Source organism: Cebus imitator, unplaced genomic scaffold (genome assembly GCF_001604975.1).
Source record: "Cebus imitator isolate Cc_AM_T3 unplaced genomic scaffold, Cebus_imitator-1.0 Scaffold271, whole genome shotgun sequence".
NCBI lineage: Eukaryota > Metazoa > Chordata > Mammalia > Primates > Cebidae > Cebus > Cebus imitator.
The window spans coordinates 2,548,369-2,561,635 of NW_016107586.1; the positions used below are offsets into that span (position 1 = coordinate 2,548,369).

General features: G+C 43.7%; 1 protein-coding gene across 1 annotated transcript in view; it reads left to right on the top strand.

Moving 5' to 3' along the window:
• Window positions 1-13,267, top strand: part of COL17A1 (collagen type XVII alpha 1 chain) — a 55,079-nt gene that overhangs the window by 6,332 nt on the left and 35,480 nt on the right. The window contains exons 2-9 of the mRNA XM_017500821.2: window positions 48-110; window positions 1,833-1,877; window positions 2,857-2,961; window positions 3,956-4,084; window positions 6,474-6,521; window positions 7,443-7,478; window positions 8,602-8,649; window positions 10,061-10,204. Coding sequence (XP_017356310.1) covers window positions 59-110; window positions 1,833-1,877; window positions 2,857-2,961; window positions 3,956-4,084; window positions 6,474-6,521; window positions 7,443-7,478; window positions 8,602-8,649; window positions 10,061-10,204 — 607 coding nt within the window. The 5' untranslated portion in view covers window positions 48-58. The remainder of the gene's footprint in view (window positions 1-47; window positions 111-1,832; window positions 1,878-2,856; window positions 2,962-3,955; window positions 4,085-6,473; window positions 6,522-7,442; window positions 7,479-8,601; window positions 8,650-10,060; window positions 10,205-13,267) is intronic.

Below are 13,267 nucleotides of genomic sequence, written 5' to 3' on the forward strand. Positions count from 1 at the left end.
AAAACAATAGTAAGTATGGCTATCATGGTTTCTGACTTTTCTTACAGGTGGCTATGGTATGGATGCAATCAAGAAAAACAAACGAGATGGTACTGAAGTCACTGAAAGAAGTAAGAGCATTGGAATTTTTTACATGCTTTATTATAAAAGTAATAAAAATTTGGAAACAGAATAATTCATTAATAATTCTACCACAACCACTATATCATGTTTAAATGTGTTTCTAAATGGACTTTAATCCTTCTGATAAGATAGATCTTGTTGATTTTTATGTCAAAAGATGTCCTGCGTCCTGCTTTTTCTTCAGTGATGAAGGTTTTCATTTCTATGTAGTTTTCATAACCTTCATTTTTTAATAATTCATAGCATTCTACTAAATAAATTTACCATACTTTATTTAACCATTTCCAATTTTAGGGGTACAGGGCAAGAGAAATCTAAATAACAACCTAGTTATTGCAGAGACAAAGTTGAAATAAAACTAATATTATAGTTGACATCTACACTGAAAACTGAAAACAGATACACTCATTTTGTGAAACTGCCCAACAAAAAATTAAGAGACATTTAAACTGCCCGCCTAGCAACTCTAAGTTAGGAAACTTTTCCACTTATTCTGTGACTTTCATATATCTCCAATAAAAAAAATTTCTGGCTCCATAGACATGAAACTTTTGGTTAGGAAATAATTTATTTTTATGTGTCAAAGAATCCCAAAGTCTATACAATGAGAAGTTTAGTGAAAATTCAAGGACTATTATTCAAATCAAGCTGCAACTGTACTCTGGAAAACCATTTCCTTTTATGTGCTGTTTCTGGCATGTCCATAACCACATATTCTTGCTAGGACAACCAAACTAATTAGCAAAGTGCAGTATGAAGAACAGTGTGAATGAGAGTCATATGGGATGAAGCAGGCGTCAGCAGCATAGCTGAAAGGCACACAAAATGATCCTGCACCATCTTCCTTTACTCTTTTCTCCTTACACCACCTTCCCCACATGTATGTGCCAATGCCTGCCACACACACACACACACACACACACATGCACACATACACACATGCATGCAAGCACGCACACTGGAAACCTGCTTTTAAAGGACAGAGACCCCAGATAGGTAGGTGCTCCTGTATACCCACCAGAGACAGAGGTAGTGGTGAGGGCCACAATCAGAGGATGTGGTAGATTCACCATCACTCAGATCAACAGGAACTAAATTTCAGAGGCCAAGGGATTGGTTCTTCAAGTCTATCTGTGATGTGCCTGGATCACTGATTTTGCAAAACCCCAAATGTGACTTACCAGGAGCCCCCTTCCTTCCCACAATTCCCCACATTCAGAGGTTGCCCTAAAGACGTTAGAACGAATCATGTTCTTGAACACCTCCAAATTCATGAAGAAGTAAGCAGTGAAAGTCAGTCAGGGTGTTGGCCTCAGCTGGACTGAGAGACCATGGGGAAGGAGCAATGCAGAGAAACAGAGTAACTTGAGACAAGAGGGCCTGGTCTTCCTTCAACCTCAGATCAGGCCTGGACTGGATCTAATTGTCCAAGGAGAGACATCACCACCAGAACAACTCATGTTTCAAATCAGTGGGTAACTTGTTTTGGCTCCAAAGAGATATAAACTTATTTTCCAAGCACATTAAACCCATTGTTGTTGCTCATATCTTTTTGCACAGTGAATCAGATCGCAAACTTTAAAGCACAGGCATAGAAAAATCAATGTTGAACCTAATTTAATATGCTGATCCAATGACAGAGCTTAGACCTTGCCAAGATCCAGAGGTGTTAGTGCATTACATAAGATCTTTTCTTTGTCTTTTTCTAGTTGTCACTGAAACAGTAACCACAAGACTTACATCCTTACCACCAAGTAAGTAACTACCGCAATAGCTTTCTTCTCAGGAGGTCACATTTGAAGGACCCCACACCTGTAACCTGTTTCATGAGAGCTCCAAATCTTTTGAAATTTTTTAAACAGCTATATTGACATTAATTTGTAGACAACAGAATTCACCAGTTCAAAGTGTATACTTCAGTGATTGTTAGTGTATTTACCAAGTTATGCAGCCATGATGACAATCTAATTTTAGATTTCCATGGCTCCTCAAAAATAAGTGACCATTAGCAGTTACTCCTCATTTTTCCTCCTCACTCCCCAGCCCCTGGAAACCACAAATCCACTGTCTATGTAGATTTGCCTCTTCCAGATGCTAAAATATTGGAAATCTTATCTAACCTGAGCAGAAATTGGGGGCCACCGGTCAAGCTTCTGATTGAGGCCACTTTTTTACAGGAGCTCCTATCATTCCTGTAATATTGATCGGTGCCCAAAAGCTACCCCTTCCCCCACCTTCAGCGAGCCTAGTTCCCTGGGGATGGGGAGAGCCCGCCCAACAGCAGGTGAAGTCGGAGCAGTGATGGGCTGCCAGGTGGAAGGCCAGCAACACAGAGCTGCCACGCACCCCTCCAGCACTTCTAGTGGCTGCCATGGCTGGGCGCTGACCAGGCACTTGGAAAAAGCAAGCCCAACCAGGTCCTGGACTCAAGGAGCTTTTATTGCTCAGCCTCTTCTAATATTTAAAATTTCCTGATACGCAACTTGCTATATTCCATCCAGGGGACTTTTCTTTTAAATCAAGTGGAATAGTTACTCTATATATTTGTATCAAAAAACAGCAACAACAAAATTGGAGCATGGCAGCTTGCATCTTATAATGTAGGTGGGAAAGGGACCCCAAACCAAGAAGGTCCTGGTGAAAAATCAGGGAAGGCTTCCACAGGGTGGGGGACAAGGGGACCCTCTGGCCTGACTTCACCCTGAAATTGTCACCTGCTTTTGTTCCTGGCAGAAGGCGGGACCAGCAATGGCTATGCTAAAACAGGCTCTCTTGGCGGAGGGAGCCGTCTGGAGAAACAAAGCCTGACTCATGGCAGCAGCGGCTACATAAACTCAAGTGAGTGCCTACTGGTGCCAGTGGTCAGGGAAGAATGAGGACAAAGAGACACCAAGAAAGTCCTGCAGAGGACACAGGGCAGTCATGATTTTGAATCAGTGTACAAGAGAGACAATTACACTCACCTGTCATCCGTTCCAAATGCCCTAAAGAGTTATCTAAATAACACACAGCCATTGGGCAGCAGGGGTGGAGAATGGGGGTGCAAATTCTAAATCATCAGCATTTGAAGCCTACTTAAAATCAGGTCCGTTTTCATTAAGTCCGCAATATAAATTACTATTAATTAAGAACACTTCATTGGTAAGTTGCTATTTTCCCACTAAATCACTCTCTTTAAGCCATCTCTTTAGAGAAGGATGTGCACGCCTGAAGGTTTACAATACGAATTAACAACAACAACAAAAGAAACTTAATGATTGGGTTACTATGCTAAGGGAAGCTGGTGACATGTTATCCACACCCTGAAAGGTTCCACTGGGCAAGCATCCAACACAGGCCTGTTGTTCCCAATGAGACACTCTTTCAAACTAAAGCAAAAGAAAGCAAACCAAGGCAAAACCAAACAAAAACAAGAAGCACCCAGATAGCTCCTGAAGCCATTCAAAATACTTAGAAGTGAAACTAAAAAGGAAGCCCCAAGACATAAGAACAGCCAGGCTGACCAAAAGAAACACTTGCCCATACCTGTTGAGGCACACTTTCATGCCGGATTATATTCTAGTCCATCCAAGCAGTGTCTACAGGAAAAATCCTGCCAAATCCTTTCCATTTCCATGCATGATAAACCATGCATAGGAAGGACATTCCAGGCCAATAATTCCACCCTTCCATTTCTGAACAGCTGGGGGAATGCTGAGGCAGCCCCTTTCAATTGTGCCCTCCCGAAAGCCCTCCCTGAGAGTACTTGGTTAATATAGCTGGGTCACAGTAGCCATTTAGTTCACCTCTCTGCCGAAGCACTATGAGAACTTATGCTTTTCCCCTCTTGCAGGTGGAAGCACACGAGGCCATGGCTCCACCTCTAGTTACAGGAGGGCTCACTCACCTGCCTCCACTCTGCCGAACTCCCCAGGCTCAACCTTTGAAAGGAAAACTCACATTACCCGCCATGCATACGAAGGTATCAGTTCTACTAACTGTACAAGAGGACTATTCTCTTCCACAAGCAACTTCACTCATTCTTTGAAGATATACATACTGGCCACCTGTGTCTGCCCCTCACCTTTCTTTCTACTCCTTCATTTTTTTTCTGGGGTCTGGTGTTGTGGCTCACGCCTCTAATCCCAGCACTTTGGGAGGCTGAGGCGGGTGGATCAAGAGGACAGAACGGGAAATCAAAGCCATCCTGGCTAACACAGTGAAACCCCGCCTCTACTAAAAATACAAAAAATTAGCCGGGCATGACGGTATACGCCTGTAGTCCCAGTTACTTGGGAGGCTGAGGCAGGAGAATCATTTGAACCCAGAAGGTGGAGGTTGCAGCGAGCCAAGATCATGCCACCACACTCCAGCCTGGGTGACAGAGCAAGACTCCATATCAAAAAAAAAGTACACTTAAACTCATTTATTTTATGGACTTCCATTACTTGAAGGCTTCATTCATTCATTCGCTGCCTCATTTATTCATTCATTCACCCATTTAGTTACTTTTCCAACTAGTATTTTATCCAATACCTGTTATGTGTTTAACACTGTGTAGAATGCCTTGATGAATGCTTAAATGAATCAGACATGGATCTTGTCTTCAGGATCTGTAGTCCAATAGACATGTTAAGATGACAGATAAAATACAACTGTGCAAAGTAGATGGGGATTATCATTTTCAGCTGAGGAAATCAGGGAACACTCTATGGAGGAGGTAACATCTAGCTGGGCCCTCATGATGAGTAAGAGTTTGATATCCAGAGATGGAGAGATGGGGCTGTCCAGGGTATGGGAGCAGCAGCATAGGCAAAGACTGCCAAGAGAGCCCAGGGCTTAAGTGGGAAATTCAGTGGTACTTATGTGCAAAAGTTTTGAGGGACTCAGATTCAGTGCTAGGATGAGATGTTTAGACTTACTCCATATGCAATGGGAAGCCACAGAGATTTTTCAGCAAAACAATCATATTTGAGGTCCAGGACTAGAACTCTTGAAGCCATGTGTTGGAAAAATTGGTGAGAAAGAGACTGAACACAGTGACAAATTAAAAGGAAATCCTCATCCTCATACAGTCATCCAGAGAAGGGACATTTTGACTGGGACCAGGTTTGTAACAATGGTGCTGAGGAGCTACAGGTGAAAGGTATCTCCGAGGTGGAATTGACAGGTTTGGCAATTGATTCAATGTAAGGAAAAGGCTTTACACACAGGTGGGTTCTTGGTGGTGCCAACAACTGAAACAGGGAATCCAGGTGGAGGACTCCACTTGATGAATCCAGTAATTTCATCCTGAAGTACAGCCACTTGCTCAGCTCTCTAGTGAGGGTAGCAAGCAGGCAGTGGGTGATGCTGGACTTGAGTTTAGGGAAGAAGTCAGGGCCCATATACCCAGGTGGAAGGCATTCACAAAGCGATGTTAGAGGAAATCAGAAGAGTAAGGGACTTTGCCAAGGAAGAGAGTATAAAAATTGAAGGAAGCAAATAAAGGTAAAGTGGAGGGAAGAAGGAGAAAGAAGAGCCAGATAACAGAGAGAGAAGAAAGAGTCTTTTAGGGACATGGGGAGACCAGGAACATGCAGCAACGCTGAAGTCAACACAAGAGAGTGCTCAGGGTCAAGAAGGAGTCATAGACACCTGGGTTCCGTTACTAACGTTCCTGACATACCTGGTGATCTGCAGAAGCAGTTTTAGTGGGAAACCGACAAGCCAGGCAACCAAGGAGTTTAATGGTAAGGAGAGATGGGTGGTGGTGCTGGAGAAGCAGGAGTAAGGCCCAGACACTCCAGTGAATGATTACAGCCAGCCGGCATCCCACACCCACAGCAGACTCCTTCCTGCGGCTGCAGGACCAGAGCTGCCAGGCCACGGGGAAGCTCCAAATCCAGGTGAGGTAGATTGAATCATCACAGTGCTTTCTGATGTCAGGCCTGAGCAGGGATTTGTACGTTCATTTTAACTGGGTCCACGTTTGGGACAAGGCTCACAGGGTCAGAGAGGTTGCTGGTGCTGAGGGCAGGTTACTTGCTCAGGGCAGGTCACTTGCTCTAGCACAGGCACAGGGCAAGGCCAGTGGAAGAAGTGAACAAAAATGAAAGAAATGAAAACCTCCTACTCTCCTTTGTTCATCCTTGTCTCATCTGAAGTAGGTCCTTGACCAGAGTGAAGAGTTGGGACCAGAGCCATGATGTGTTGTCTTTACATCATGAGCCTGGCTCCTTTGAAATGCATGCTGAAGAGCATACCTCATCCCCTCCTGAAGCACCGAGGGCTGTGGAGGTCCAGAAAGAAGTAACAGGCACTACTTCCCCTTTTGGAAGCTTTATGGGCCTAAGAAGCCATTTGTTCTGAGTGTTTTATCCCCTCTCTAGGGAGCTCCAGTGGCAACTCTTCTCCGGAGTACCCTCGGAAGGAATTTGGTATGTCCTCTCCTTATTTTCTAAAGAAATGGCCAAACGAGGCACTAGGAAAATGCCTGGGGGAGATGAAATGGCAGGAGTAGGAGACATCATGAGCTAAATGGATTCTTCTAAAGGAGTTTGACCTCTGCTGACCTATTTTTCCCTTGCTCTTTATCCTGAAGCATATTAAGGGGACTGTCAGCCACATTAACTTGCTGTCATAAGCCTTTGCTCGTGGCACTATAGAAATGGTAAGCTGGCTCAGGCTTGGATGGATAAGCCCCTAAGGCCAAACAATAATTGTAGGGATTCTTCTTTCCATGAGATGCACGTGAGACCAACAAGGCAGACCAGCGAGTAGAACACACAAATGCCAGGCATCCCAGCACCTTCACTACTGCTTGCTTTCAAGAGCACTGTATATGCTTCATGAACCCCAAGGCTGTGTCTTCACTTGGCCTTAAGTTTTTGATCCGTGTTCTTGGAATCTCACTATGCATATAAATTGATACTATGATCATTGATTATACAGTGATTATAATTTTATGTATTTGCTTACAGTGGGGAAAACATGACACTCAAATAATCAAAGGGAAGAGCTGGGAGCTTTTTGATACATTTAATCAGTGTAGTCAGCTAGTCCAAATGGATCATGCTCCCCAACAGATTACCTTAGCTAATTTAACACTCTAAATGTTAGCTCACTTAACATTCGTTTAGCTAATTTAACATCATAAATGTACTATGGCATTGCAAAACATTCTCTGCTGTTGCTAAGGGGTCATCATTTATTAAGCAACTGCTATACAGAAAAGCCCCTATCTGGATCTAGACACACTATGAAAGTAATCCCTTCCCAAATATATCTGCCTCCATGTCAAAAGTATTTAGCATGCCACCTGTTATATATGCCTAAAATTGCATTTCTTTGTTTCTCAGCCTCTTCTTCAACCAGAGGACGGAGTCAAACACGAGGTGAGTGCTGTCACTGGGTTCAGTCCAATTCATTCAACAAGTATATTCTGAGCAGCTAATGTGTGTCCAGCCTTCAGCCAGAGTGTAAGGGGTACAGAAGAATAGACAAGGCATGCTTTCTGCCTTCAAGGAGCTTCGAGTATCCTGGGAATCTTCCACTGGCTCTATTAGGAGGGGCAGGGTAGCTTTTGAGAGTAATCTAACAAGCACGAAGAGGCAGGAATCAAAACATATAATAACAATGTGGGGCATCATTTGTTTTGCTGTGGATCATCTGAAGATGCAGATTCCACATCTGCTTTCGCTTCTGGTCTCCTGGTTGACTTTAACAAAATATGCTTTAATTGCCTTTACACATCAAAAGATGAGCAAAATCTCCCTAACTTTTTTTTTCAAAATTCATCCAGGAGATAAACAGCTACATGACAGTTTTGTAATCTCATCATCTAGACAATGATATAAGAGAGAAATGTGGTCCTGGGGGAAGCAGCCCTTGCTAAGCTTTAGGCAGTGTGGGGGCAGCATATTAGGGCTGGTGAAGGCAGAATTCTTCACAATGACCCACCTAGACTTCCTATGGGCCTTATTATCATCAATAACTTGGAAGTTAGGAGTATGCCAACCACCCACAACCTTAGGTTGATAGTTGAAAGATGCCAACTGTCCACCTGCAGCTAATAATGTTAGGCTACCAACTTCCTGCCCTTCCCATCTCTAAAGAGGCCAAAATGGCAAGTAAACACTATGGCTTTTAGAATCTCTTGCCAATGCCTGAGACCATGGAGGCAGGAGAGAACCTTGGTTCTGGCAACTGTGAGGTAGATGATGGGGAAAGGGTTGACCATTGTTGATTGTACTGGAACCTTATTGCTCAGCCTGGGATTTTATTAGAACATCTCCAGCTGCCTGGGAGGTGTGCAGTTGGCAGGAGGGGGTATTGTTGGAGATGGGGTGGTCTTCCTTTTTAAGCAGCACTTGTCTTGGGTAAACCTAGATTACCTGTTTCCAAAGCTCAGAAATCTCAGAACAGCTTAAAGGGTCATGTGCTTTTAGAAGTTCAGTGTCAGAAACTGTGATCTAAACTCCTTCGTTCACACTCTTCTCCTTCTCTTCCCTTGTACAGAGAGTGAAATTCGAGTTCGACTGCAGAGTGCATCCCCATCTACCCGATGTAAGTGATCAAGATATTGCTGGGAAAAAAAGGGTCCAGAAATTCAGGGCTAATGCTGTGCATGTGTGTCCACGCATGCGTGTGTGTGCATGCAATCATAAAACATCTTTAAGGGGTTTCTGTGAATTGGACCCTGGGCCAGGTGCTGAGGTTAAGCTGCTGAGTAAACCCTGGTTCTTGCTGCATAATAGTTCACAGACTAATAGGGAGACAGTAAGTCAACCAACCATCACAACTCAGTGTGGTGAGGGAGCAGGGAGGAGCAGCTCCACCGTAGCCCAGGGAGATCAGATCAAAGAGGCCTTCACGGGTTAGGTGTTACCTGAAAGGAAACTGAGGAGTGGGTCAGTTAGGCTTAGAGGGATGAGCCTGGATGAGACATCAAAGGAACAGTTCAGAGCAAGGACATAATGGGATAGCTGAAGGTTAGAGAAGGGTCAGTAGTAGAGTATAAGAGTTTGAAGTTTATCTCAAATGCCAGAGACCCCCCAGTCTCTGTCTATTGAATATGTTAGATACCTGTTGTTCTTGCTAGAGGTATTTGACTTTCGAAATGAGCTTAGCTTTTAGGACAGCAGCCAAGTACAAGGAGTAGGAGAAGAAAGACCAGGGTCAATGGCTCAGGACAGAGATGGGGGTTGTCCAGAGAGCTCAGTACCTAGGGTTGTAGAATCTGACTACAGGCCTGACACCTTCTCACCTGAGTCCTTCCAGGCTTAGAGACAGCGGGGCGAAGAGAGTGGGGGCTGAGAGTTCCTTCAGCATACATTGTCTGCAAACCTGTGTCTCTTCTCATGCACTACCCATGCACGATGTCTCCTACCTCTCCTGCTTCCCTGCTTCCTGCATGGGAGGCACAGGGAACTTGCTCCATTTTCCACTTTGCTACAGATTAAATCAGCCAGACAGACTTGAAATTAAATCACACATGAACACAGCATAATGTTTAGGAGTTATGGGCTACAAATTCCTTTTGACACCCCAGGCATACAAGGTCAGGGACCCAACATCTGATGCATCCTGTGCAGGGGATGAGACTACTGTTAAAGCACCTGTTTGAAGGGACCTGGTTCTCTAACCACCTGATCCTAGATGATAGTGTCTTCCAGCCACAGGATCATTCCTGTGATGTTTCATGAGGTCTAATTAGGAAATATCTCCCAAGTACCTTGACCTCCTTGTGAGAGGCAGAAGATTTATGAGGCTGTTAATATGACAAAGTACCAAGTTGATAAGTGCTATTCATTGGTAAAATGCGAATATTATAAAGCCAAGCAAAAAGTGTGAAGCAATGTGTGAAGCAGAGGCCATTCTCCCTAGTAGTCAGAATGCCACAAATATTCCCCCAACTGCACAGGGACTCAGGAAAGAAGCCTGGACTTAACAGAAACATCTGTGGATTCTTTTACAGGGACAGAATTGGATGATGTTAAGCGTTTGCTCAAGGGGAGTCGATCAGCAAGTGTGAGCCCCACCCGGAATTCCTCCAACACACTCCCCATCCCTAAGAAAGGCACTGTGGAGACCAAAATTGTGACAGCGAGCTCCCAGTCAGGTAAGTCTGACAGCCCAAGCTGCAGAGGAGTGTGAGAAACAAACTTACACATCCAAACCAGGCTGGAAGTGGTGGATTGATAACTCAAGAGGTGGGGTTTGAGTTAGGAGTCCTTTCAATCCAAGGGACAGGGTAGAGGATATGGCCAGTATATAATTTCTTAAAAATTGGTCTTTGGTTTCCACAGTAGGAAGGTCAGTAGTCCTACCTAAATATGGTAGTCTATATAATAATCTGTAAGAGGACAATCCCAAGCCTTTCCTTGGAGCTGTTCTAATCCTAAGGAGTGCTATTGGGAGACATTAAAGGCATTTTAGTTTTTAAGATGAGTTTAGTAATATGCTTTTTGAGAGTTTGATTTATTCTGCTTTTCCAGAGGAAGAGGGATACCAAGGGGCGTGGTAATTCCATTTAATGTATAAACCTTCCATAATTCCCCTTAGCACCCTGGGGGTAAAGTGGCTCCCATTATCTAAATTAATATTTTTTACCAGGCCAAATCTAAGTATAATTTGTTTTAAGATTATTTTTGGCCAGGCACAGCAGCTCATGCCTGTAATCCCAGCATTTTGGGAGGCCAGGGTAAGCAAATTTCTTGAGGTCAGGAGTTTGAGACCAGCCTGGCCAACATGGTGAAACCCCGTCTCTACTAAAAATGCAAAAATTAGCTGGGCATGGTGGCAGGCGCCTATAAATCCAGCTACTCAGGAGGCTGAGGCAGGAGAATCATTTGAATTTGGGAAGCAGAGATTGTAGTGAGCCAAGATCGCCCTACTGCATTCCAGCCTGGGGGACAAGAGTGAGACGTTGTCTCAAAAAAAGAAAAAAAGATTATTTTTACCAAATTCCGAACGGTGGCAGTTGGAAGGGGACGGCCTCCACCCAGCTGGAGAGGTGGTTTACCATTATAAGTCGACACTTTAGTCTCCCTATTTTGGGCATTTCTGTAAAATCTACTTGAGTGCACTGAAATGGCCTTAACCCAGGAGGTCTTCCTCCAGCAGTCTCTTTTCTAACTATCTTTTTGTTTATTCTCTGGCAGGTTACACATCACCCACACACTTGTTTAGCAAGGGTATAAATCCCTATACATCCATACTTTTTGAGTATTGTATCACACATGGCCTGGAGACCCCAACAACTTCCCTTATGCAGTATGGATGTTAGTTTTCTCATTATGGGTTTGCTTATCATTTCTCTCCCATCAGGGAGCACCCACCTCTCATCCTCAGTTTGAGTGGCCCCCATCTTGCCCAGCTCCTCCTCCTTGTCTTTAGAAAATTGGGGGGCCGGGCGCGGTGGCTCAAGCCTGTAATCCCAGCACTTTGGGAGGCCGAGGCGGGTGGATCACGAGGTCAAGAGATCGAGACCATCCTGGTCAACATGGTGAAACCCCGTCTCTACTAAAAATACAAAACATTAGCTGGGCATGGTGGCGAATGCCTGTAATCCCAGCTACTCAGGAGGCTGAGGCAGGAGAATTGCCTGAACCCAGGAGGCGGAGGTTGCAGTGAGCCGAGATCGCGCCATTGCACTCCAGCCTGGGTAACAAGAGCGAAACTCCGTCTCAAAAAAAAAAAAAAAAGAAAATTGGGGTTTTAATATCACCTTAGGGATATTTGGGATTAAACAATCTACCTTCTTCCTCCAGGGAGGCTTGCCTAGCACCTTTATCTGCAAGCCTGTTCTCTACAGCTTCTACGTGTTTTCTTTCTGGGGGTCATTTACATGAACTATGGCTGTCTCTGCTGGAAGCAAGAGGCTTTTTAGAACTTGTTTGATCAGTTCCCCATGTACCAGTTCTTTCCCCCTGCTGTTTATTAGGCCTTGTTCTGTCCAGATCTTTTTAAAGGTATATACTACTTCATAGGCATATTTGGAATTAGTATATACAGTGCCTTTTTCGCCTTCTAGGAGCTTTAGGGCCTGTTTAAGAGCATGTAATTTACAGGTTTTGGCTGACAATTATTGGGTAATCTACCTTTTTCACATAAGGATTGTTTGTTTCCATTAATGGTAGCATAGTCATTGTGTGGTTTTTTTTTTTTTTTTTTTTTTTTTTTCTTTTTTTTTTTTTTTTTTTTTTTTTTTTTTTTTTTTTTTTTTTACCATTTATTACTTGGGATTACCAATTTACAGTCTCATCCTATCATGTGGTGGGGTGGTTTAACTTTAGTTTGATATTAAGATCTGGTTTAACTTTAGTTTGATATTCTATGATATCTAAACAGTTATGGTTTGATGCTTCTTTATTCTCCTCTTCTTTTCTTAAGAAACTGGCTGTATTCAAGCAAATATATGTTGTCAAGACTAAATTATCTTTTTCTAATAATATGGCTTCATATATTAAATTTTGGGAATTAGTTAACCATTTTCCAGCTCTTTGATTTAATAATATATTCCTGACCTAATATGGGGTGTTCACTAACAGGATCCTGCCGAAGATCAGCTTCTGACTCCTTTCTATCAGCAGGGCCGTGGCAGCCACCACCCACCTACATCTTTGCCCCCCTTTCTCCAGTGTTCCATAGCTCTCTCTCTTTCACTGTCTCTCTCTCTTCCTCCTGTGCTCTCTTCCTTTTACATGATCTCTCTCGCCCAGTTTCACCTTCTGTGTCTCTCTTTAATCTGTCTTTTCCAGTCTTTCTCACTTTTTTCTTTTTTTATCTCTCTCTCTCTCTCTCTCTCTCTCTCTGTCATATCCTGTTTCCTCTTTCCCTCACACTTTGTCTGGGCACCAGTGCATTCTCCATGTTAAGTAACAGCTTACTTACATTAGCTCTCTCACACTGTCTACCTTTATCTCGGCTGTTCACTTTGGCTCTGTGACTCCTGCTGCCCCTACACCTGTAACTGCACAGCTGGCTCTCCCTTGCCTTCAGGGTCAGCAGCTTAACTCTCTCTCTCTGGGCACCAGTGTGAGCCATTCAATGGCTCCCCTCTGTCTGTCTGCAAGATGGACAGCTTTGGCTTTCTCTCTCTCTTTTTCCAATTTCTTTTCTCACTTTTTACAAAAACGTTCTGAGCTTCCCTCAGTAATTCCTTAATTGGTTTTTTATTCCA